This window comes from Episyrphus balteatus, chromosome 3 (assembly GCF_945859705.1).
Source record: "Episyrphus balteatus chromosome 3, idEpiBalt1.1, whole genome shotgun sequence".
NCBI classification, from domain to species: domain Eukaryota; kingdom Metazoa; phylum Arthropoda; class Insecta; order Diptera; family Syrphidae; genus Episyrphus; species Episyrphus balteatus.
In genome coordinates, this window is record NC_079136.1 from 69,218,440 (window position 1) to 69,245,002 (window position 26,563).

General features: G+C 31.9%; 1 protein-coding gene across 1 annotated transcript; it reads left to right on the top strand.

Annotated features, from left to right (window-relative positions):
• The first annotated feature begins 80 nt into the window (after nt 1–80).
• LOC129916755 (DNA damage-binding protein 1) lies at nt 81–13,573 on the top strand. Its single transcript, XM_055996880.1, has 13 exons — nt 81–329; nt 487–635; nt 697–959; nt 1,018–1,223; nt 3,906–3,988; nt 4,061–4,214; nt 4,275–4,530; nt 4,589–4,820; nt 4,884–5,235; nt 7,548–8,552; nt 8,683–8,872; nt 12,728–13,124; nt 13,197–13,573. Exons 1-13 carry the CDS (start codon nt 269–271, stop codon nt 13,275–13,277), a joined length of 3,429 nt encoding a protein of 1,142 aa, XP_055852855.1. The 5' UTR covers nt 81–268; the 3' UTR covers nt 13,278–13,573.
• The last annotated feature ends 12,990 nt before the right edge of the window (nt 13,574–26,563 follow it).

Below are 26,563 nucleotides of genomic sequence, written 5' to 3' on the forward strand. Positions count from 1 at the left end.
TTTAGTACACAAGAAAAATTAAATTCTACTACAATCTAATGTCACAAAAATGACACTACTCCTCGCTATATGGCAACTCTAGAAATCATTCTTCTTTATCGAAGCGCGGCAGGCACCGTCCTAAAAAATTTTTTTTGCTGTTTTTCCGAAAAAAAAAATTATTTTCCCGTGTTTCAATAGTTTTGTTGGGGATTCCTTTTAAATTGTTCAAAAAATCAATTTAATCTTATTTCAAACTTAACATTGAATTGCAGAAAACACTGCAAAAATGTCTCATCATTATGTTGTGACTGCCCAAAAGCCTACAGCTGTAGTTGCTTGTGTTACCGGTAAGTACCCAAAACCAAGGGAAGGAAGCAAAACTCGTGGATGTGCAATGCAACGCGCTCTAAAATAATGAGTGCGAAGAACTTGCAACCTTCCTTTTTTTATTATAAACAAGCCATAGAAATCGAATAAATGGTTTATGTAATTTGTTTTTCGTAGGCAATTTTACATCGGCAACAGATCTTAATTTGGTTGTGGCGAAGAACAATCAATTGGATATTTATTTGGTTACACCCGAGGGATTGCGTCCTCTCAAAGAAGTCAATATCAATGGACAAATTACGGTTATGAGACATTTTCGACCACAGGTTTGTAAATTATCCCAATTTGTTTAGGATTTCATTGGAATACACTCTTTTTTTTTAACAGGATAGCAAAAAAGATGTTTTGTTTATTTTGACCCAACGTTATAATGTAATGATTTTGGAGATCAAAATGGTTGGTGACAATATTACCATTAATACCAAAGCACATGGCAATGTTTACGATCAAGTTGGAAGGGAAACGGAGGGTGGACAGATTGCAGTGATTGATCCGAAAGCTAGGGTCATTGGAATGTGTTTGTATATGGGATTGTTTACTATTATTCCATTGGATAAGGATACTAGTGAATTGAAGGCGACTAATTTGAGGTAAATTAAGCGTTTTGTTGTCTTTTAGTAAAATGAAAACATTTGAATTGTTTTTCAGGATGGATGAACTTCTTGTTTATGATGTTGAGTTTCTTTATGGATGTGTTAATCCAACAATAATTGTTATACACAAGGATAACGATGGGCGACATGTTAAGACTCATGAGATTAATTTGAGAGATAAAGAGTTTATGAAAATCGCTTGGAAGCAAGATAACGTTGAGACAGAGGCAACTTTATTGATTCCTGTTCCAACGCCTTTGGGTGAGTTTATTTATTTTTTTTTTTTTTAATTCTTTTTAGGAAGGTTTCTTATTATGAAAGGATCGGTTGGTATAAATCTTTCTATTACCTTAGGATTAGAACAAAAGCAAAATAAACCACAAATTTTGTTAAAAGACATTTACATATTTACTCAATTGATTTCTTTCGATCGGCTCAAGCTCAATTCTATTCGATGTTGTAAAATAAAAAAAAAACCTTTATCAAAGTTGTAATCCAACTACCTTTCCGATTGTTAAACCTTTTCACATTCCACATAGAATTTCGTGAACTTTATTTAATGTGTACAATTCGCACCGTCTTATCATCTACTAAAACAAGACGCGTCGGGGTTATAACTAAAATATTTCCAGATTTAGACAGGAAAGGTAATTGCGCCATCCCAGAGGACAAATTCAACCATAAAAGAAGTTTTAAAACTATTTATTGTATTGTATTGTAGTTTGGAAGACCCAACTTAAAATATTTTTTAGAAGTTTGATGACCACCTCTACCTACCTCTTGCGAGAAATTGGCAAAGCCTCCAAGAGTATCATTATCATGAAAAAGTGCCATGTGCGGTGCACTTTCCGTTCTCCATTGTTGCAAATTAATTAATACGCACACAAGGTTGGTTGAGAATTCTAATTCATCGGGTCTTCCTTCAAGGGGTCTTCGTGAAACAAAGGAGAATGGGCAAGTTTGTATGGAATGTGGACGTTGCGCGGCCAGGAATGAATTTGTTATTTTTTGATGTAATTAAGTTTTACATATATTGTGGAGAAGTTTTATCCTTGTGACGTACTCCAAAAACGGATATGCAGATTGTCTCAAAGTTGTATCTTATGTGTGTATTTTAAGTGCAAAATACGATACTCCCTCATTTTCCCTAAATCTGAAGACCTTTATCTTGAATATCCAACCACTAGAACCCAAACTATAAGCATTTTAAAACAACAGTTTCAAGACTATTTTGAGAGTTTTGTTATTCAATTTTTTGTTAGTTTCAATTGTTTGAAAACTTTCGAACAAAATCTTGAAGTGGTTGTCTTAAAAATCTTATATTATGAGTTCTATTGGTCGGATTTTCAAGAGTAATGACTTCAGACTCAGGGAAAATGACAGAGCATCATATTTTATGTTCCAAATAAAAATATAAACCAATTTGTCGTTCATACATTGAGTAATGCATTAACGATACTAATACTGCATTTTCTTACATTTTTAACGCAATACTGCGAAACGTCCACAGTAAAAGTTTTTCCTAAGTTATAGTCCTTTCATTTGATACCAATTTTATTAATGGCCGCTCAACGTCCAAGATGCCCATTCTCCTTTATTTATTTTTTAGAAATAACAACTTAGACCACTTATTCGTCCGTTGTGATCCATGATATTGCAAGGAACTTCCTGAAAATGTCTGTGTTGATTTGGTCTCTTTAAAGAAGTAATATTTATGTCTACTTGAATGAGCTGAACATGAGAATAGAAGGTATTTGATTGCTACTTCTTCTTCTTCATAATAATAAAAAGATGGTTTAGAGGAAAAAAAGCACAAGTCCATTTCAACTTATTCCGATAAAAATTCACACAACTTAGCACTAAAGACACATCATTTATTAATATTTTTAGCAAGACTTAAATTTGTTTTCTAAAAGTAGGTGCTAGTAGTACTCAGTAAATACTACAAGACCTCATCATTATTTTATTTTTGTCTGAAAGTCGGCATGTGCCGTTTTCCCCTGGACCCTTCAAATACACATGTATATGAGACAGTATCCAGTCAGGACATCTATTACGAAGCAAATTATGTAATCTGATCAGAGATAAGATTTTTTAAATCCAGTCTAGGCCAAAGCTTTCATTGTTTGATATGTTTATGATTAGCAATAATAGAAATGTTGGAGAATCAACGTATTATAAACAGCAATTTCGAGTTATATTTCTACGGATTCTTTTGAAAAACCCTATTTTTTTATATTTTGTCACAAATACGAACATATTCTACCATTTTATCGTTTATTTTTACGTTTACATTTATTTCGTTAACTACTTAACCCCGCCTCTCATTCATCATTAGATTTTGAACTGTCTGTGTGGAAATGAATTAATTCATCTCTCAAAAACTTGTCATTGTCCCATTCAATTCTGTTTGGAATAGTGACTTCATCGTTGTTGCTAGCATATTTTAATATTTTTCGCATGGCTTTGTTTTACAATTTTTGGAGTCTAACTTGGACAATATTCTAAACATCAGCCAATACTTATGCATGTTTGAATAAAAATTTCCAACACTACGACGGAATTTAAATACAATAAATCAGAGTTTCGCCACCATTTTAAGCCTGAAACATAAAAGCAAAGTTATTTGATTATCTCTAAAAAGAAAAAAAAAAAAAAAACACTACAAAACCATTCTACATACTATCAAATTTAAGGCTCCTTATCTCAGAGTTTATTACTTCAATAAGCTCCCAAATCTTCACGTACCCTTCTTTTCGTTTTCTTTTTATCTTATTGTTTATAGTTTTGAAGCTTTTTGCAACGTTGAACAAAAATGACACAACACGACCTTAGAAGTAATGATCGCAAGAAAGTATTAATTTTTGTGGCTTTTTACATTATTTTTATTTTTTAATTTTACTAACTTTCTAAAAATACTCAATTAATTAATTCCTTTATTAGGAGGAGCAATTGTCATTGGTCGGGAGTCCATTGTATATCACGATGGCAGCAACTATCATGCTGTTGCACCCTCAACATTCAAGGTAATTTAATACGTTTAATATAATCTTAATTGAAACGTTTTATAAAAAAAAAAACTTGTTTCTTTTTTTTAGCAAAGTACAATCAACTGTTATGCTCGAGTCGATAGTAAAGGCCAACGATATTTGCTAGGAAATATGTTTGGTCAATTGTTTATGCTGTTTCTAGAGACGGCAGACAATGGAAAAGGAGCATTTGTTGTAAAAGAAATTAAAGTCGAATTATTAGGTTTGAATATTGCAAATATTATTTTGTGTTATTTTGTTTATAAATTTCATATTTTCACAGGTGAAATATCGATACCCGAATGCATTACTTATTTGGATAATGGATTTTTATTTATTGGTTCAAAACATGGCGACTCTCAATTGGTTCGTTTGAGTACAACACCAAATGATAGCGGTTCATATGTTATTCCAATGGAAGTCTTTACAAATTTGGGTCCAATTTTGGATTTGGGAGTTGTCGATTTAGATCGACAAGGCCAGGGACAAATTATTACATGTTCTGGTAGTTTTAAAGATGGCTCATTGCGGATCATAAGGTAATAAATAGGTTGAAAGAAAGAGAAACAAATCTAATACTAATAATTGAATTTATAGAATCGGTATTGGAATACAAGAACACGCTTGCATTGACTTACCCGGCATCAAAGGAATGTGGTCTCTTAAAGTCGGCATAGATGATAGCATTTTTGAGAATACACTGGTTTTAGCCTTTGTCGGGCACACACGTATTTTAACTCTTACCGGAGAAGAAGTCGAAGAAACCGATATTCCTGGATTCTTGAGTGATCAACAGACTTTCCATTGTTCAAATGTTGATTATGAACAGGTAAAAAATATTAAAATAAATATTTAAAAGCCTTTTTTTATTTAACCTATTATATAATTAAAGATCATTCAAATAACACCATTGACTGCCAGACTTGTAAAAGGTGGCACTAAAGCTCTTGTCGCTGAATGGCAACCACCAGGTGGTAAACGAATTGGTGTTGTTGCTTGCAATACAACTCAATTGGTTGTTGCTTCAGCATGTGACATATATTATTTAATAATTGAAGATGGAAAATTAGTTGAAAAGTGTCATAAAGCATTGGAATATGAGGTTGCTTGCCTGGATATTACACCATTGGATGATGCAAGTTCTCAATCGGATTTGGTTGCAGTTGGTTTGTGGACAGATATTTCAGCTGTGATTTTATCTCTACCAAATTTAGAACCTATTTACACTGAAAAATTGGGAGGTGGTAAGTTAGTTTTTTAAAAAAGTTTAAATTAATTTTGGTTGAATTTATTTCGTAATTATAATTATGGCATAAAAAGGTGTGTTTCCCATCAAGCTACAATAACTGCATCAACTACATCAGCTATAATTACTGCATCGACCACCCCAAAAAACAGTTAAGCTGCATTGAATCTTTGGAAATATTGTTTGTGGTCAATATTTTTCAGAAATTTTAAAATTCTTTCCGTGTGTTCCAAAGGGATGGAAATATCAAAGTATACAAACTTAGACGTAGTTGATGTTGCTTGAGAAACAGGCTCCAGATTTAAAAATCTGTATTAGTGCGTCAAATATTTTTTGTTGGTCAGGTCCGCACATTGAATAATGTAATCGTCTTCGTTTTTTGAGTTTTAAAGGACGGTTTATTTAGACGTTTTATTAAACTGATTTTGCCAGTCATTATATTTCACTTCACGCATGTCATAAACCATTGCATTACAACTTCAGTCCTGGAAAATGTCGAGTTATATATGAAGCATTTAGAATAATAATGGGTCAAGCCACTTCTCTACAAGTTTGATGATTTAAGGTCTTAAAAGTTTAATGTTTTAAGGTATAAAAAAGTTTGATGTTTTGAGCTTTAAAAAGAATGGAAGAAAAAAATTCTGGAGATGTAAAGCTATTGAGTATTGATCGTGACCATATTTTTTCAAACGTTTCTTAAGTTCCTGAGAAAAATCTTCTCAAAGTTCTGTATATAATGTAAAAATCTCAAATGGACTTCAACAATTATTATTTTGAATTATTTAACTGTTACAAATTTCAGGTCAATTAGTATTCTTGCATGCTTGTCAACGGTTTTTGAGAAATTTATTGCTAAAAAATTTGTCTATGTTGGAAGCTAAAAAATAAATTTAATTTTGGAAAAAGTGCATTGCGGCTTTTCAAAAGTTTTCAAAAAGTGGTTCCTCCTGCAGCCTCTTCAAATCTTCTATCTTACGTCAACCATAGATCCAATTTTGTTTGGTATTTATGATGGATCTGTAATGGTATGGGGGTGTATGCTCACTTCTGGTATGGGATTTCTTGGTCTTGAGAAAACAATGGATGGGTATGTTTATTTATTTAGAACAACTTGCACCAGGGTGGCCAAAAATTGGACTAAGGTGGATGTTATTAAGTGAACTGTTGCTCATCCGCTTTCTAAAACAGGTCCAAATACGCTCCTGATTTTAATGCTATTGAGCATCTATGACATTATTTAGTTTTTTTTTTAGTTTTGGTCAGTTTTGCAACTAGTTTCGTTTTTTTGTGATTTTTTTTTTACCTTTATGACTCTGGTATATTTATGGTTTGCGAAGATACGAACATGTATTTAGTTTTATTTGTGATGTACTTGGTACATCAAGGTCTCTCAAGCGCTTCATGGACACTAGAAACTGTTTGTTCTCGAATAATATTTTATCTTATCTTAAAATAAAAAAAAAATTAAATTCGTTTTGTTATGAAAGTTCGCAGCACTGCTACTCCGAATCACTATTCGAGGTTTTATAAGAAAAGATTATGGTAGTTGATTGATCTCCTCAACCCACCCATTTCCGCAATTCTTTCGGTTTAAGTGTGTTTAAAGACAATTATTCCTTTGATTGATGGTATAGTTATCCGAGTTTGTAGCCAGCTTTATTATAGAATACCCTTTATAATTTTTTAAAGTTTGTGATTTTATATGAAATCGTTGAGGTTGTCACTAACTCTGCAGATAGTGCTGTTAAATCTCAACACATATAAAACTCCGCTACGCTCTTCCCTTGACTGATTCAGTAGGCTTTAGTTTGGAACATGTACCTCTTTGTTCTATATTCATCAAATCTGTCTTCTTCATGAAAACTCGATCTCTCGTAAAACCTTCTCCATTTTGGGGCTTATAAAGATTTACGAAATCTAGTTTTTCCATCGCAATTGATATCTTCCTCTGTTTTTTTTTTTCATTTGCTCTACGTATAATTGCGTTCGTCGTATCTTCTCTGTCATGGTTGAAAATCCGCGAGGTCGTAGTGGTCTTTCTCGGTTTGGTAACTTTTTCCCCAGATTATTGTAATGTTTTTAAATATGAAACTAACGATTAAGACAACCCACCTGCTAGCATTTTGAAAACACATGACTTCTTACCCCTTATCCCATGCAAAGAAGATAAAAACAAACAGTACAAATTGCAGATTTTTCCATTCTCTAAGCCCTTCTTTTCTATTGTATTGCCGAAAAGCGGAACAATTCCATATGGATCTTATTCTACCGCATCATCAAACCAATTACACTTAATTTTTTTATTTTCAGAAATAATTCCCCGTTCGATTCTGATGACAACATTTGAGTCCATTCACTATCTACTGTGCGCTCTTGGCGATGGCTCTATGTTTTATTTTATTTTGAACAAAACCGATGGCAAATTAACGGATAAAAAGAAAGTCACTCTCGGAACACAACCAACAATTCTCCGAACATTCAAATCACTTTCAACAACAAATGTATTCGCATGCTCAGATCGGCCAACCGTAATCTACTCTTCGAATCACAAATTAGTCTTCTCCAATGTCAATCTAAAAGAAGTCAATCACATGTGTTCTTTAAATGCTGAAGCTTATCCTGACAGCTTAGCTTTGGCTACGAAAAACTCAGTTATCTTGGGTAAAATTGATGAAATTCAAAAGTTACACATCCGGACCGTGCCTTTGGGCGAGGGTCCACGTCGTATTGCCTATCAAGAGAGTTCACAAACTTTCGGTGTTGCCACTGTACGAATTGACGTTCAAGGTCGTGGTGGTCCAAAACCATCAAGACCAAGTGCCTCAACACAAGCTCAGAACATTACTTATTCGAGTAATATGGTTCCTAAGCCAGGTGGTGCAAATGCTTCGTCGGCAAATGCTGAAATTGGTCAGGAATTAGATATAAATAATTTACTTATCATCGATCAGAATACATTTGAAGTGTTGCATGCTCATCAATTTATGCCACCTGAATATGTTATTGCTTTGATGTCGGCAAAACTTGGCGATGATCCAAATACGTATTATGTTGTCTCAACAGCACTCATCTACAGCGATGAAGCTGAACCCAAAGTGGGTAGGATTATTATTTTCCATTATAACGATGGAAAGCTTGTCCAAGTGGCTGAGACAAAAATTGATGGATCTTGTCATTCTTTGGTGGAATTCAATGGAAAAGTCTTGGCGGGTATAAATAGTTTTGTAAGACTCTACGAATGGACTAATGAAAAGGAACTACGTATGGAGTGTAATATTCAGAATAACATAACCGTTTTGTATTTGAAAGCAAAGGGTAAGTAAAATACTTTGGTAATTCTAATTTATCAGAAATTTCAGATGTGAAGTATTTCTATTTCTTCTCCTTTCGCCTTTTTTAATTAGTCCTCTTTTAGACCTAAGCAATGCATAATATATTTTTTCAGGTGACTTCATTTTGGTGGGAGATTTGATTAGATCAATGACTTTGCTGCAACATAAACAAATGGAAGGAATTTTTGTTGAAATTGCTCGAGATTGTGACCCTAAGTGGATGCGAGCAGTCGAAATTCTAGATGATGATACATTTTTAGGCTCAGAAACGAATGGAAATTTGTTTGTGTGCCAAAAAGATAGGTAATTATAATTATTATTAATGTTTTTTATTCACTATTAAAAATATATTACTTCTTCTGTAGTTATAGCCCTGTATTTTATTTTATATGGCTTTAAAATTCTTTGGTCTATTTTTTTGTGTTTGCTTATTGTTTAGCAAGTCGCCAAAATACTAAACTGCATCAGTTTTTCTAACCAAAAAAAAGATAAACCAAATTTAAAAACTCAACGTCTGAAAACTGATATTAAAATAATTTTTGTTTTTTAAGAAAAAAATTTAAAAAAAATTGAAACAAGTGACAGTTCTTTCCAAAAATGTTATTCAATACTTGGTATTGTCTCCTCTAGCGCATATGGCAACTTAAAGTCGTCTGTTCAATCCACGAATTCATTTTTGAAGGTTTTGTTGTAACTCTTTTTTCACTGCTGTTTTCAGTTGGTCAAGACTGCTTGGAGGGGGTATTTCGGTTGCAAATGCATCTTTTCAACATTTTCTAAACATATTCTATTGAATTTAAGTCCGGATTTCTGAGTGGTAAATCCAGAGCTGCCATATTAAAATCTTGAATATATTCTCAAAACACTCAAGCATGCATTATCGTGCATCAGACTAAACTGTGCACCGAATCCAGTGGTGATTGGAACCGCATGCTGTTCGTGGATATCAGTCAAATAATGTTGGGTACTTAACGTGGGTCTAGGTACTTAACGTGTTGTTAAGCAGTTACTTCATGAAAACTTATGACTAACCACTAAAAGGTTCGCGGGTTGACAGAAGCAAATCTCTCCAAGTCTTCCCCACAAACATTTTACTCCATACCTTGAATTTAAGATCACTACTAAAATTTAGAGAGATAGATAAGGAAGACAAAGGAAGGATTTTTAAAAATTCCATCATTGAATAGGGTAAAAAGGGGTAAAATAAGATGGTAAAATGTAGTGAAAAGGCAAAGGTAGTGAAAAAATTCTGAAAAATTTCTAACCCAAGTTATGAACGGTTTTTTAAAACAATAGTATAAAGTAAGCCTTGAAAAAAGTGGTTATTATGCGTAGAAGAAATTTTTTACGACAGTTGAGTTATTTCAATGGAAATCCAATAAAAAAACTAGACATCTACGATTTTTTTTAAAGCACTTAATTTCGAAATATGATTTTTTGAAAAATACATTTTTTTAGCGTTTTTTAAGTGTTTTTTGTTTTTAAGAATTTTTCAAAGCATTAAAAAATCTCAAACTTATAGGCCTTAGCGGCATTTTTTGATGTGCAATTGAATGAAAATAAAAAAATATTTGAGCAAAAAACAGGGAAAACAATTTTTTTTGAACCCAAATTTTTTCACCTTTATCAACCGTTAATTAATGTCTTTTTTAATTTGATAGATAGAAATACGAAATGTATAAGCAAGATACATAATACAAAATTTCAATCGTTTTAATATTCAGTATTCTGAGATAACGGTAAAAGGATGCTCTTTGACACTTTACCTAAGAAATTTGATTTGACTTTATTTTGCATTCTAATAAAAAAAATTTCATATTATATATTATAACAGTTAACGATACATGCACTAAAAGCTGCGCAATCTTAAATTTAAAAAGCCAAAATTACCACAAAACGCCTTTGGAGATTTGTAACTTTTTTGTATGAGGCATATTTTGATTGAGGCATATAATCAAAGCTGAAATAATAAGCTTTCCAGTTATAGAAAATTTATTGCTTTATTTATTGCTATATAAAATAAATTGCACGACTGGGGTCGCACGTACTTGCTCTTATGCTTAAAGTAACTATAATGTTAAACCTTTTCATTCAAGAAATTTAAAATTTGATATTTTGAAGAAATTTCATAAGTAGTATAAAAAAATTAAATCTGTTTTTATAATTAATTAAACTCCGTTTTAAATGATCTTAAAAAAAAAAACAAATATGCCATTTTATTTCTTGTATAAAAAGGTATTTTTAGAAAAAAATTTTCGAAAATTGTAGGATCCGTTTAAAAAAAAAAAATTTTTTATATATAAACATTTTTTAACATTTTTCAAAAAAAAAGTTGGTATGCCATTTTGAAGAAATAATTAATTTACACATAAAAACTAAATTTCAAAATTTTTCATTGATCCGTTTTCAAAAAATTGATTTTTCAAAAAAAAATTTTGAAATATTTTTTAAAAAACCAAAAATACGTTTTTTGAAAATTTTCTAAAATTTTAATATTATCTTTACTTACACACTTTTGTATAAAAATTTTCATTTAAATCGGGTTAATGTTGTACGAGATATTCAGAAACGAAAAAAAACGTTCTATGACAGGTACCGTTAATAACGGTACAAAAAATATTTTTTTTATTTAAAAAGTTGGCTCTTATGTGTAGTACTACAATCAAAATCGTTAGAGCCGTTTTTGAAAAAAATTAACTTTTCTATTTCCGTTATATGGCAGGTACCGTTAGTTTTGGTCATAAAAAAAAAATTTCAATTTCCCCTCTAGGGAATCACCAAAAACTGCTAACTACCAAGTTTGAAGAAAATCACTTCACTCGTTTAGGCTGCAGCTCCAGATAGAGACAGACACACAGACAGACAGACAGACAGACAGAATTGCCGGACCCACTTTTTTGGCATTCTCCATCATCGTAATGTCATGTAAAATTGTTATCTCGAGTTCGAGTTTTTTTACGAATCCTAAACTTGCCCTATAGTACCTATATCGCAAGTAAAAATGGACAAAAGGTTGATGATATGAAAATCTCACTCACTAACTGACAGATCACCAAAATTATGAAGAACTTCCCGTTATCGTAGAAACTTGTAATTTGGCACAGCGATAGGTCTTGTGGTGCACACAAAAGAAAAAATCATAAATTTGAGATTTTTAATTCAGGGAGTGTGGTAACCGCCCATTTACGATGAATTTTCATCAAATATTTTAGAGCACTCCTGATTATCATATAATCTTGAAACTTGGTAGAATGGTGGTTTATACAAACTAACAAATTTTAAATTTAAGAATTTTAGCCAGGGGGCGTGGTAACCGCACATTTTCGCCGAATTGTAGAGCACTTCTTATAGAATCTTAATATAACTTGGTAGAATCTTATGCAAAAGAAACATTCTCTAATCAGAAGGCGTGGTCTTTACCCTTAGATTTTCGAAATATATAAAAGATTTTCTAGGGAAAGTTGGAGGAATGTCGAAAAAATATAGATTTTAAATTTTACAGCAATACCTTGCAAAAAGTAGTGAAATCACAACTAAGACATTACTGTTAAAAAAAGAGCCAAGCCAAGTTCTCCTTTTGTGCGAGCATAATTTTAGCATAGGAAAACTTGGCTCTTTATTAACAGTTATGTTTTCGTTGTGATTATACTTTTAGCAGGAAATTTAGACTTGAATACAGTTTTATTCCCGAATTAGGCTTAAAGATGGTATAATTTAATGTAAACTTTTCAAATAAAATATTTGACAAAAGTACAAGTAAATGTAAAAGTACATAATTTTGTTTTTTTTTTTTTTTTTGTAAAATATGATTTTCCTCAAAAAATTATCCTTTTTTTTTCTATAAAATGTACAGATATAAATAAAGTCTTAAAATTTAGCTTAAATATTATACTACTATGAGATGGTATTATTGTCTTATAAATTTATTTTAACAAGAAAAAAAATTATTTTTATAATTTTTTTGTATCTAAAGCACATAACCTTTTGACTTTATCACGTAAAATTATCGTCCTTAAACCGATTTTATAGACAACCACTTTTTAAATACTTATTAATTTCTAAATTATATATCAAATCCAAATATTATAATTCATAAAATAGCTTATATTAAAATGTAATAAGATCTTTATAAATAAACTAAACTAAACGATATTTTAGTGCTGCTACAACTGATGAAGAACGTCAGTTACTCCCCGAAGTGGCCCGTTTCCATTTGGGTGATATTGTTAATGTCTTCCGTCACGGTTCATTGGTCATGCAGAATGTTGGCGAACGAACTACCCCAAATCAGGGATGTGTTCTCTATGGAACTGTGAATGGAGGCATTGGTATTGTGACTCAAATACCACAGGACTTTTATGAATTCTTGCATAGTTTGGAAGAAAGGCTTACAAATACAATCAAATCAGTTGGTAAAATTGATCACTCGTATTATCGTAGTTTCAATACACCTCAAAAGAATGAACCATGTGAAGGATTTATCGATGGTGATTTGATTGAATGTTTTCTAGATCTTAGTAGAGAAAAGATGAAAGAATCAGTGACTGGGTTGGAAGTAAGTGAAATTTGTTACCTAGAAAATTAATCAAAACTAATTTTTAATCTGTTTTTATCCTTTATCCAACAGACAACTATAAATAACCAAAAGAAAGAAGCAGATGTGGATGATGTTATTAAAATTGTAGAAGATCTCACGCGGATTCACTAATTAAAAGCTAAAGTGTTAACGGTGTGAAGATTAACTTTATTATTATTATCTCTTTTGGCTTAGTTTAAATGTTTTCTTCTTTTTAATTAAAAAAAAAAATAAACACATTTGTTCTTTTGTGCTTTTCTATAAAAAAAATTACTATTAAATATTTATGTAAAAAAAAATATATATATATATTGTATACTTTGTATACTCATGCAAACATATAATGTTTCCATAAAAAAATATGAATGAACTTTGAAAGATCCAGCAAGACTTTGTGGAAATAATAAAAAATAATTTTAAGACCTTAATCTATGAGTTTGAATAGTAAAAAAGTTAGTGGAACGCCCGTCGGCATTATTCGTTCTTCAATTTTCTCAATTGATCTTTTTGTGGAGAATTGCTTATTAGCAATTGGGTGGTATGTGAAGTATGTGAAAACAAATTTACTTACCAGTTACCCATAGTAACTGGTAACTCTTTTGTAAAATCATGATTATGAGGTGGATTACATGGAGGGCTAAGAGCTGAAGTGAACCAAGTCACAAAAAGTGAATTCGGCGATATAACGAGTTAAAGTAAATACGTTACCATTGAATTATAGGAAAAATCGTTTTCTTGGACAAATGACAATTTGAAACGAAACACTTTTTGATTAAACTAATGACAGATCTTAATAGAGTTAAACCTTGAGCAAGTTTTAATACTAGATTTGAGTATTAAAACAGCTGTGAGGCCTCCATATGCGGACAAAATGTAAGGAACATGTAAAAAAAAAGCGGGTGGCAATGGTGCAGTGGATGTAGTACTTGTCTGCTAACCTGAAGGTTGTGGGTTCGAGCCCTACCTCAGGCAGCATTCTTTTCTTAATCCCCCAGCTTGGAAGCCACCCGTGGGACTATATAAGATAATAATCATCTTATTCTCAATTCACTGTACCAACAAAAAATCTTTCCTATCTTTCTATTCCTTCTAACTAGTGCCGTGCAGTTGCATTTAAAAGACCTTAGGTCTTACAGGCATATAGTTAAATTAAAAAAAAAAAAAAAAAAAAAGTGTTTATAAATTATTTGTCATCTCAATAAGAGTATTGTGAATTTCCACTTTCCATATAAGATCTATTATTTTTTATCTCCCATACAAAATACTGGGAAATATTGATAACCCAAATTCTATTTGGAAAAAGAGACCATTTTTACTTGCTCTATAAAGCAAGTGTTTCGTGTGAAAAAATGTTTTGAAGCTTTTAGCTTTAATCAAATACAACATAACGATGATGGAGAATTCCAAAAAAAAAAATGGGTTTCGTCATGCGTCCATCTGTACAGTGTACACATTTGTACTGCCTTAGCGCGTAAATCGATTATCTTCAAATTTGGTACAGATGATTTTTATAGTATTGTGAAAGATTTTTTTTATAAGGTGTACCTCCCATAAGTTATTGCAAATTTTTCAAAAACGACTTAACTATTTTGATTAAACTTTGCATACGTAATATTCAAAGCAATTGCAATAAAATTGCATTTAAAGTTTTTCTCAAAAAGGTCAAATAACAAAAAAAAATGTTTTAATTGAACAAAAATTTCACTTCCATGTCGGCTCTTTCCGTATAACAACCAAATTTCTTTAAAATGTATAAAGAGACAGTTCTTTTAATCAGAGATCAGAAATAAATCTCAACCTTTTGAAAGGTTCCTCCTTAATAAATCTTATTTGTCGCCATTTTCAATAAAGGTCATAAAATAACCTTTATTTTTAAAAAAGAAAAATTTCCAGTGAGATTTATAGCTGAGAGAAAAAAATAAATCTCATCTGCAAATGTATCAATTCCTATAGACATGGGAGTGGTGCCATATGAAAGCTTATATTCTCAGCTACCCGATAGTGGTATAATCGGGTTTTTGGATTTTGTTTTCAAAATCCCGAAAAAATCGCGTTTGAAAGTTGGGTTACATTTTTTTTTCGAAAAATCCACGAATCTTTGAACGTTCGTGGAAGCTAAACCGCTTGAGAGCAATTTTTGGGAGCAATGCCAAATGATAGCTTGTGTCATGGGCCTACGCTTTGCACATTGTCAGATTTAAAAAAATCGCCTTCCATGTCAAACCTCCACATCATGCCTTTTTTTTCAGAATCGGGCTTAACTTTTTTTTGACCTTTAAGTTCTCTTGGTTTGAGAACGCGTGCACCTACAGGGATGGGAGTTACACCCAAATGTAGGTTAGAGTCCCCGCTACCTTTTGGCATCAAAAAATTTTTTCATTTTTTTTTTTCAAAATTCCGAGATATAACCGTTTGAAGTTGGGCGGGCGAAAACGCTTCTGGAAGCTGAACGCTTTGACCTAGATATTAGAACATCGGTCTCCTGAAAAATTTGAAATTGCATTGGTTTTGCTTGTCGTCCCAGCGACTCAAATCACAGTGGAAAACACATTTTCGTCTTTAGATTTTACTCTAAACGAAAAGAGATATAATCTTGGGTCTAAAGAACTTTGAGAGTCTATTTAGTTCATACATTATTTAATACATAAACTTAGAAAAAACATCCTTTTCATATTTATTTTTGCAATATAAAGACATTCTTGACATATTCGACATTTTCCTTTTAATTGACCATTTTTGATTTATTTTCAGCGAAAACGGTTAAAGGTTGACCTTTTCCATTTATTTTTTTGTAAAAATCTCAACCATTGAGAGATATTTAAAAAAATAAATCCCAACCGATAACCTTTATTTTTGGTTTTTAAAAATAAATCTCAAACCTTAACCGAAACTATTTAAAGTAATGTGGTAACTCTCAGAGAGAAACCGATTAAAAATAAAGGTTGACTGTTATTTCTGGTCTCTGCTTTTAATCTAAAAGTTAACTAATATAAAAGTGCTTTGAACTACAAGAGCAAGTACGTGCGACCCCGTCGCACCAAATTTTCCAGATATTTGAGAACGTAAGTGAGTGTAAAAGTGCCGTAACCTATTTCTTTTTTTCAAGATGAGTCTTACAACTTTTAAGCACCACAAAATGTTTAACATTTTTTTTTTCAAATTAAGTCAGTTGTATAGAAAATTGCCCCTCCTCTGGGGGGAAAAGTTCCCGCTCTTTTCATGTCTCGACCCACATTTCTCCTGAATCACCTTATATTTTTCGTTTATTTTTGATTGCACATAAAGAAATTCATAAAAAATATTCCCGTTGGAAAGTCGTAATTTTTGGACAAAAAAAAAAAAAAAAAAACCAAATTTTAAGTCTGACTTGCTCTATAGACAACATGAAAAAAGCTACAAAACAAAAGCATTTTAAAATTTTCGTATATGGTATATCGTGCGTCGGATCCCGAGTTATTGTAAAAAAACCTAATTTATGCTTTTTTTCAAAATGAATATGAAATCATAATGAATATCAAATCTTTTTCAAAAACTTCAAGTTAAGCTATTACATACAGGGTGTCTTAAAAGTCATGGTCAAAATGAAAACGATAGATAAGGTACTTTGTAAATGGTAGGAATGTGGTGACAGTTATCAAAAAAATAATTAAAAAAATCGTAGCCATACATATATTTTAGCCATGTTTTATTGGTACTCAGTATTTAACTAAGTAAACATTTTATGCTATAAACATCAAAAACGGATTACTTTTATTTATTTTTTATAATCCTATATTGTTTAAGTGTCAAAAATGTACAAGTGTATAAACAAAATTTCTCTGTAAACCAACAAATAAAAAACTTTTGTTTATCCTTAGCAATCATTTGTTGTTGTTTACGTTGTAAAATTTTACTGAGCTAAGTACTGAGTTACGAATAAAACACGCATTTTGTACCTAAGTCATGGACATTCGAAAAAAAAAATCAAAAAAATGGTCACCCTGTGACAGTCTTTCATGTGCCGTGACTAGAAATCTTAAGCTTTATCATTTTGTTTCTTTTGTTATGGAACCTTGAATAACCCTGCTAACAAATGTATTCGAAAATTTTACCTCAGCACATCAGTTTTAAAGAAAATATAACTTTTTTGCCCAACTAAGTTCTCAAAAATGTCACATGACCCTAATTCAATGAAACGTAGTGTAAAAAAAATGCACTACGATATTTTGGCAAGTTACCTTAAAAGTATAACAAAATGGTATAACATTGTCCGTCACAAGGTACACATATTTTGTTTTAAGTCAAACAACTTTTATATTTCTATCATAGAGACTAAGAAAAATTAAAAAAAAAACCGAAAAAATAAAACAACATAACCTCAAAAGCGTTGTCCTCACTGAAAAACAGTGCATGCACAAGAAAAGATATTTATATTACCTACAACTTTGGTTAAGTAACTTATTCGGTCAAGCCAATAGTGTAGTAGATATGGACCAATTCACGTTTTTAAAAATGGCGGATTTCGCCAGGTGGTTGGCTTCCCGAAAGCTAGGACTTAAGCCAGAACTATAATTGTCGGATCGTCGGATGAAAACGGAGGGGAACAGCGCTCGCAATCGCACTCGACGGATGAAAACTTGTCGAAAATACAAAGAAAACAACAACAATTGACAGTAGCTTCCGACTCCATCCGCCAATTATGGTTCTGGCTTTAAGCTTTTCTAATACCCTTCTTTCAGATTTGAAAAGAATTAGCCGTCCTGTATTTCGTTCCACAAAATGCCTGTTTTTTTACTAACTTTCCTGCACTTAGATTATAGTTTTCAGATCAATAACTTTCGACTTATACATCGCATGACTTTCAAAAATATACCAAATTATTGGAAATTTGATGGTCTATAACTTTTACTGTTTAAAAAATTATGTAACTGATACCGGGAATGATAAAATCTTAAAAAAAAACCGAAAAAAAAATAAATTAAAACAACATAACCTCAAAACTATTGCCCGCTCAGAAAAATAATGTATTACAAAAAAAAAGATAATTAAACTTCCAAAAACTTTGGTCGGATAGCCATTTCTATAGGACCCATAGTTTTGGAGATATAGAGCGATTCGCGTTTTCCAAAATGTCGGATTTCGCCAGGGGGTGGCGTACCGAAAATCAGGACTTAAGCTTTTCTAATACCTACCCCTCTTTCAGATTTGAAAAATTCAGCCGTCCTGTATTTCGTTCCTGTACTAATTTCTATAAAAGTTTTATTATTCTCTGTTCTAGCCATTAATGATGTAAAACAATTTATCATTGCAAGTTGATACATCCGTCATCCTTTTGTCACGTCATCTATTCCTACCATTTACAAAGTACTAAAGTTAAATCTGTATAGTCTTTAAAACAAATGATTTATTTTCTTGAGAAGGGTTGAGTTTGGAGAACGTGCTCAAAGTATAAACATTTTCTAGGGCAGCCCTAAAGAAAACCAATCGTTTATGCTTCATTTAAGACTGTGTGGCTGTGGACTCTTATAGAACTACTTTATATAAACTATTTTTAAATTTGATGAATACATCGTCTTAATAAACTGATGGGCGGTTCACCGCTATATTAAACTAGGTTATTAATAGTTCTATATCTACAATGTATATGAATGTATTAATTGATTAAACAGCATACAGCTGCTGATTTTGTTGTCATCTTCAACAGTTTTATAAGAAGTAGAAGGGGATAATACAAAAATAGATGGTTTCCGTTTGATGTCCTCCATTTGTTTATAAACTTATTTTTATACTCCTACAATTATTACATACCTACACTACACAACATACAATGTGTTAAAATAACGAATAGGTGGTACCTATAAGTAAACTATAGGTAGGTTATAGACACGATTGGAACTTCAAGATGAAATGTATGACCAAGATTGTAAATAAAAAATGACCAAATACAATACAACTAAAAGTGACCAAAATAATTTAAATTGGCAACGTTTAAGTAAAAATATATTTGAAAACATATGTTATTAAAAATGATAGATCGATCTCATCCTCATGTAGAAAACTGTGTAAATAGCTTTCCCATCAAATTGTGCCTACATAAAAGTGACACAATTTTGGAAACAATATGAGTCAAAATCATGGAGGTGGAAAATTTTTTTAAATCAAAATTTATTTAAAGTTTTTTCTCATTTACCAATTTAAATAGTAGGCACGCATCTACGAATATATTTGTTTCGGTTAGAAAAGTTTAAATTAAAAACAGCGTTCCCGGACATGTCCATAACTCAAAAACTGATATTCAAATGGCTTAAAAACACATTAAAGTCAATTATTTTTAAGCATTTCTTTTCTAAATATTACATATATATACACAATACTTTTTATAAATTGGTACATCTGTGACAAAAAAATTAAGTTTTGTTATTTTGTATACATTCATAAAAGTTGTCCCAAGGAAAATGACGCATAAAACCAACATTTCTTAATGTATCAATATTTTAATCATTTAACGCAAGCAGTTTTTGAAGTTAATTTTATATAGATTAATCATTCCACGCTTATTTTTATGGATAAATATATAAAATGTATGTAAGAAGCTAGTTTTAGTTTCATTTTTAAGTAGCGTACATCAATTAATCGTCATTCCGGGAACGCTTGTTTTGGGGTATAGTTAGATTGAAATTTTAATTTTTTGGTGATATTATGATCAAAAATCGAGGCCACTACAATATAATCTCAAAAATATCTCGTTTTACTTTGTGACATAAAAAATAAAAATAAATTATGGTCACAACGTCATTTCCGGAAACGTCATTTTGGGGAACGCTCTTAGAATCTGAATAAATAATGTTGTCTTACACTCATAATATTGCATTTTTTAGGTTTTTTCACTCAGTATCCTATCGAAGTATGGCTGTAATTTCAACACTTTTATCAAAAAAGTTACAAAAAAACAAAAGAAATAAATTGCACGACTGGGGTCGCACGTACTTGCTCTTATGCTTAAAGTAACTATAATGTTAAAGCTTTTTATTCGAGAAATTTAAAATTCGATATTTTGAAGAAATTTCATAAGTAGTATAAAAAAATTAAATCTGTTTTTATAATTAATAAAACTCCGTTTTAAAATATCTTAAAAAAAAAAACAAATATGCCATTTTATTTCTCGTATAAAAAGGTATTTTTAGAAAAAAAATTTTGAAAATTGTAGGAGCCGTTTTTTTAAAAAATAATTTTTTATATATAAAATTTTTTTAACATTTTTCAAAAAAAAAGTTGGTATGCCATTTTGAAGAAATAATTAATTTACACATAAAAACTAAATTTCAAAATTTTTCATTGATCCGTTTTCAAAAAATTGATTTTTCAAAAAAAAAATTTGAAATATTTTTAAAAAAACCAAAAATGCGTTTTTTGAAAATTTTCTAAAATTTTAATATTATCTTTACTTACACACTTTTGTATAAAAATTTTCATTTAAATCGGGTTAGTTTTGTACGAGATATTCAGAAACGAAAAAAACCGTTCTATGACAGGTACCGTTAATAACGGTACGAAAAATATTTTTTTTATTTAAAAAGTTGGCCCTTATGTGTAGTATTACACACAAAAATTTTAATCAAAATCGTTAGAGCCGTTTTTGAAAAAAATTAACTTTTCTATTTCCGTTATATGGCAGGTACCGTTAGTTTTGGTCATAAAAAAAAAATTTCAATTTCCCCTCTAGGGAATCAATAAAAACTGCTAACCACCAAGTTTGAAGAAAATCACTTCACTCGTTTAGGCTGCAGCTCCAGATAGAGACAGACACACAGACAGACAGACAGACAGACAGACAGACAGACAGACAGACAGACAGACAGAATTGCCGGACCCACTTTTTTGGCATTCTCCATCATCGTAATGTCATGTAAAATTGTTATCTCGAGTTCGATTTTTTTTTACGAATCCTAAACTTGCCCTATAGTACCTATATCGCAAGTAAAAATTACTTATGCCCTAAGTGTTTCGGACGTGCATATAAGCATTTTTTGTAGAAATTGGTATCTGCCCCAAGAAATAAAGTTATGTTTGATTTATTTAAGACCCACTATCTTTATATAATAACATATCATTCACATTGATACTATTTCTAGACCCCAAAAGCCGTTTTGAAGAGATCACCACCATTTCGAGGAACGTTTTTCTAGTACTAATTTTTGGGGTTTTGCGGCAAATTGAAAAATATACATTTTTGTGCTCTGTCCGTTCATGGACCGACAAATTATGGCTAAAGCGAACATTTGAGCATGAAATTTTTATTATAAAACTAAGTTGATTTTTTAAGAATTCGGTCATCGAAATTTCCCACCTCCATGATTTTCACCCATATACCCTAAACAAAAAATGCATTTTTTATTTTATTTATTTTTTTTTTTGAAAAATTTAGCATTATTCGTTCCTCTTCTAGGTATACCTTTAAGAACAAAGTTGGAAAGACTATTGAAACTTCCGACATGTAGATCAAATATTAGTTAGATCTCATTACATACATTTGTTTAAAATGTTTTAAACTCAAATTAATTTTTTTTAGAAATTTCTAAAATGAATATAAAATGACCAGTTTTGATCTCAAATTACCAATCAAATTGGCAATCGTGATTATAGGGTGTGCTGGATGTCAATTTTATTTTATCACGGATGGACGATAATTTTCTACTTGCTCTATACAACATTAAAATTGTTCCAATTATGTGAACATGTAACGTTTTCAGCAGTTGAAGTTATTTAACATAAAACACAGTTTTTTTATGTGGGCTATAAAGTATAAGAAAACTCACTTAAATTGTTTAAGAAGTTATTAAACATATTGAATCGAAAAATTCACGTGAATCAAATATAAGTTCCATGAGATGCATCGAAAATACCCTGAGATCATGTGCCATAAGCTTAATTTGCTTTTTGGTATCATATTATTTTACTGTGGGCCATTGGTAGGTATATACTTTGTACCTATGGTTGTCGGTTTGTCTATTTCATTGATTCTTTGGATTCGTACCTCGAATGTTTCGCATGTTCAAAAAATGATTTAAAATATTTTGAAAATCTCGACTTGTACACCTGAGATTTTTCTACACAGATATTTACGAATATTTTAGCCTGTTGGCATTCATTCCGGGGTACCTATCCATTTTTTCATTTACAGTTCGACGTTACTTTTTTTTTCGTAGTTTCCTTCTTCATATTGAATCGAAAAAATTCACGTGAATCAAATATTTGAATTCGTATCTGATTTATTAAAAAACTCTGAAGTAGAATTTTAGTGCACCGGATTAATTAGATTTCGCATGATTAATTAAAGAATTTATTTGATTAAAGAGTGTTAAAAAAAACTGATCAGAAACACATCAAAATACTAGAACAATTAACTTTAAGAGCCCCCGCACACTACAAACTTTCTATCGGCCGACAGTTTAGTCGGTCTCTTAATGTGTGAGAGTGTCCACACTACTCTAATACATCTATGTATTTATACAAAAAAAATATTAAGCATACACCACAGTGACCCTATTAATTTCCTTGAATTTAATCACTGACTAATGATAACAAACAAATGACTCTTGTTGACTATTAACTGATTGACAAACTTATTTAAAATTTTTAAAATTTAAATTAAAAAAAAAATAATAAATTTAACGTTTTTCAATTAAGCAAAAAACCATTTTCTTAAAATTAATTTTTACTCCAAAAAATTGTATCAAAATGGATTTTTGGAAAAAAAAATTGAAATACATGACTGATGCTGATGGGTTGCATGAACTTCTCTTAGAGTTAAAGTTAGCTTTTACAAAACTTTTAATATACATACAATATCGTATTTATTATAAGAGGAAAAATAAACATAAAACTAAAAACTCGGAAAAAACAACATCCTTAATGAATTTGAGCTAAAAATGGTACATTTTGTAGAAATTACTATTATATTACTATATACCTAAAACCAGAATTTCAATAATTCAATGCCTCGTTTTCAAAAGTTTGATTTCAACCTATTTAATTTTCTTTTAATCCAAAGATTATTTTTTCAAAATTGCACAGTTGCAAATTTAGCGCGATTTTTTCAGCTATTCTTATACTAGTTACTTACTAATGCTTTTCAATGTAAACAGGGGCGTACACTCCCTTGGGGCAAGCGGGGCGGTGCCCCGGGGCCCCCGACCGACCCCAGGGCCCCCACTGGAGACAATGCAGAGAAAGAAACTGTTAGCATAAATTGAGTTACGAAGTAACCAGGGAGACAAATTATGTCATTCAGTGTAATGTATAATGCATTAGTAGCCACACAATACATATATGTATATTGATTTTAAAAAAAGGTTACCCCAGGGGCCCCAAAAAAAATAAACTGCTTTTTTAAAAGAAAAATTATAATTTTATCTTAGGGCCCCAAAAAATATTACTTGAAAAATCTTTTCCACCACAAATAATACATTAGGGGCCCCAAAAAAGCAAAAAAATATTATTTGAGGATCCTCAAAAGTGGTTCAAAACAATCAAATGGAAAATTAAATATAAATTCAGGGGCCCCAACATAAATACATCAGGGCCCAAAATAAAAACATTATGTTATTGGTGGCATTCCGAATATTACTTCAGAACAGAGGCCCCAATACCTATTAATTTTTTTTTGTAACCAAGGGGCCCCCAAATATCAAAGGGGCCCCAAAATTTAGTCTTACCCTGGGGCCCCGGCGACTCAACGTACGCCACTGAATGTAAACATCGTGCTACAAACTTATGCCTTTCAATGTAAAGATCGTGCAGTGAATCATGGATCATTGAAAAAAGCAATATAAAATAAGAGAAAAGCTGAAAAACAAACTGTTTGAAACATCCTTGAGGAACAGTATTAAAAGTTGAGTTCATTGTGTCGGTGTGATATTTCATTATCTAAAATAAAGTTAATGATAAAAAAGAAAAGTTGGGATTTTATTTCATTTTTCCAAAAAAGTTCAATACAAGTTGAGGTTTTATTTTATTTATTTTTTGGGGCATTTTTTCATTTGTTTATTCTAGGGCCTTATTTTCTGGGGCCTAACTTCGCGGAGCTTTAGCAAATAAAGGTAAACTCATATAAAGGTAATTTGAACTAGTAGATGAAGTTCGTGCGGTCAGTCATACTTTGTACATATTTATTTTGTAATATTTTCGAGTAAGTTTAAAAAGTTCCACACGCGTGGCATTAAATAAAACTCCATGCTTTTGAACAAAAAATTGCTATTAATGAACATAGCCGATATCTTTATTAAATTAATTATAAATTCTTTCCAATAGCTTCACCTAACTTAAGCGAAGTATCCGATGTCACAGTCGAAGAAGTTAGTGAGGCTGTAAAATACTCCAAAAAGGGAAAAGCTGTTGGGCCAGACGAAATACCCTCAGAGTTTTGGAAAAAGATGGGAGACATCGGGTCTAGATGGCTCATGGTTCTTGTTTCCAAGCTTATACGAGGTGATCGAATGCCTAATCAATGGAGGGAAAGTTACCTTCTTCCAATATACAAAGGAAAGGGTGATACTCGAAGCTGTGATAAATTACCGTTCGATTAAGCTGATGTCACACACCATGAAGATCGTTGAGCGAGTCTTGGGTAGCCGACTGCGAAAAATAATGACCAGTGCGGGTTTGTTGCGGGTAAATCAACCACAGATGCAATCCAGAGTATAAGAATCATTATGGAAAAACATCGAGATTCCTTGGAGGATTTGCATGTGGTATTGGTTGATTTTGAAAAAGCATTCGATCGACAACCACGAGATCTGATATGGGTGGCCCTCAGACAACGAGGAGTTCCGGAAACCTATGTGCGCATAATTATGGACATGTATGATGGAGCAGTAACTAAAGTAAGATGTGCAGCTGGAGTCACCGAAGAATTCGAAATCACAGTAGGTGTACACCAGGGAAGCGTCTTGAGTCCTCTGCTCTTTATTACCGTTCTTGATTACCTGCTTGAAGGCAAAGTGACGGACCCAAAAGTGCATCAGTTATTCTTTGCTGACGATGGAGCCATCATAAGTGAAGACCCGATATCCCTGCAACGAGCACTTGATGTATGGGTGGATGTTCTAGAAGGTAGTGGGTACCGCATAAGCGCGAAAAAGACAGAATACCTATGCTGCCCATTTTCTGATCCACACAGGCCTATTCCTGACATTTATTTGAATGGTGTAGTGCTTCCCAAGTGTGAAAAGTTTAAATATCTGGGGTCTATGATAAATAACGAAGGTACTTGTGATGACGATATCAATCATCGCGTAAGCGTAGGGTGGATGAAGTGGCGGGAAAATTCTGCCATCTTCTGTGATCGAAAAATGCCCCCTAAGCTGAAAGGAAGACTCTACACCGCAGTTGTGCGTCCAGCACTCACATACGGTTCACAATGTTGGACAATGTACAAAAAGTATGAGAGTAAGTTAACGGCAGCTGAGATGAAGATGCTTCGTATGACAGCAGGAGTAACAAAGCTTAATAGAATTAGAAGTACGAAGATCCGAGGAAGCCTTCATGTTAAAAACACCATCTCCCAAAAAATTGAACACGACCGACTCAGTTGGTATTGCCATGTTCAAAGGAGAGATCCTGAGAACCCCGTCAAAAAAGCAATATCATACAACGTTCCAACACGAAATAGAAAGAAAGGTAGGCCTAAAAACTCCTGGTACAAGCAAATGCAAAACCACCAGCATTCAGTTGGCCTTAGAAATGGCCAATACAAAACCGGGAGGCTTGCCGCCGATTTCTGAGGTCAACCCGGCGAACCCCACAGGCGGATCACTAGTGTGAAGCAGTTACGTGGGATAGTTATGATCCCCTCGACATCGAGATCATAACAGCGCCGAGAAAAAGGAAGAAGAAGATAAATTCTAGGTATACAATTACATAAGTATAGATTTTGAAAAAAAAAATGTTAATTTGTTATATAAGTTTCCCACCCGTGATGATGACGATAGAATGCCTCATAAATAAAGTTTTTCTAGAAGAGTTAAACATAAACGACTCGGTAAATTTAAAATCGCCTTATTGATTTTTTTCTTTTATTTAATTGAAACACTGGTAAATCAAAACTCTCGAAAATTGCATCCTCACTTCCAATTATTTTTTCAATAAAAACATAAAATTCTTAATACTAAAAAAACAACTGTAAATCCATTTTATCATTCCACCATTTTTACCGGTCATATTTTAAAATAGTTAAAAAAGACAACATAAACAAAGAAAATATGAACAACAACAACAAAAAAATTATATACAATAACACATCCAGCACATAACGATCCTCTTTACCCTGCTCATCTCATCATCTTTTATAATCGCAACAATTAATGCATGCGCACTCCTCTTGTGTCTTTTCTTCCTCAATTTGTATGGGCAGTCTCCTGCTTAATAAAATTGTCGGCAAA

Excerpts from the sequence above, each read along its gene's own strand:
- LOC129916755 (XM_055996880.1), top strand. The coding sequence starts at position 269 with ATGTCTCATCATTATGTTGTGACTGCCCAAAAGCCTACAGCTGTAGTT. Across the intron at positions 3,989-4,060 it reads TTGCACCCTCAACATTCAAG|CAAAGTACAATCAACTGTTA; the intron begins GTAATTTAATAC and ends TCTTTTTTTTAG. Across the intron at positions 4,531-4,588 it reads GGCTCATTGCGGATCATAAG|AATCGGTATTGGAATACAAG; the intron begins GTAATAAATAGG and ends TTGAATTTATAG.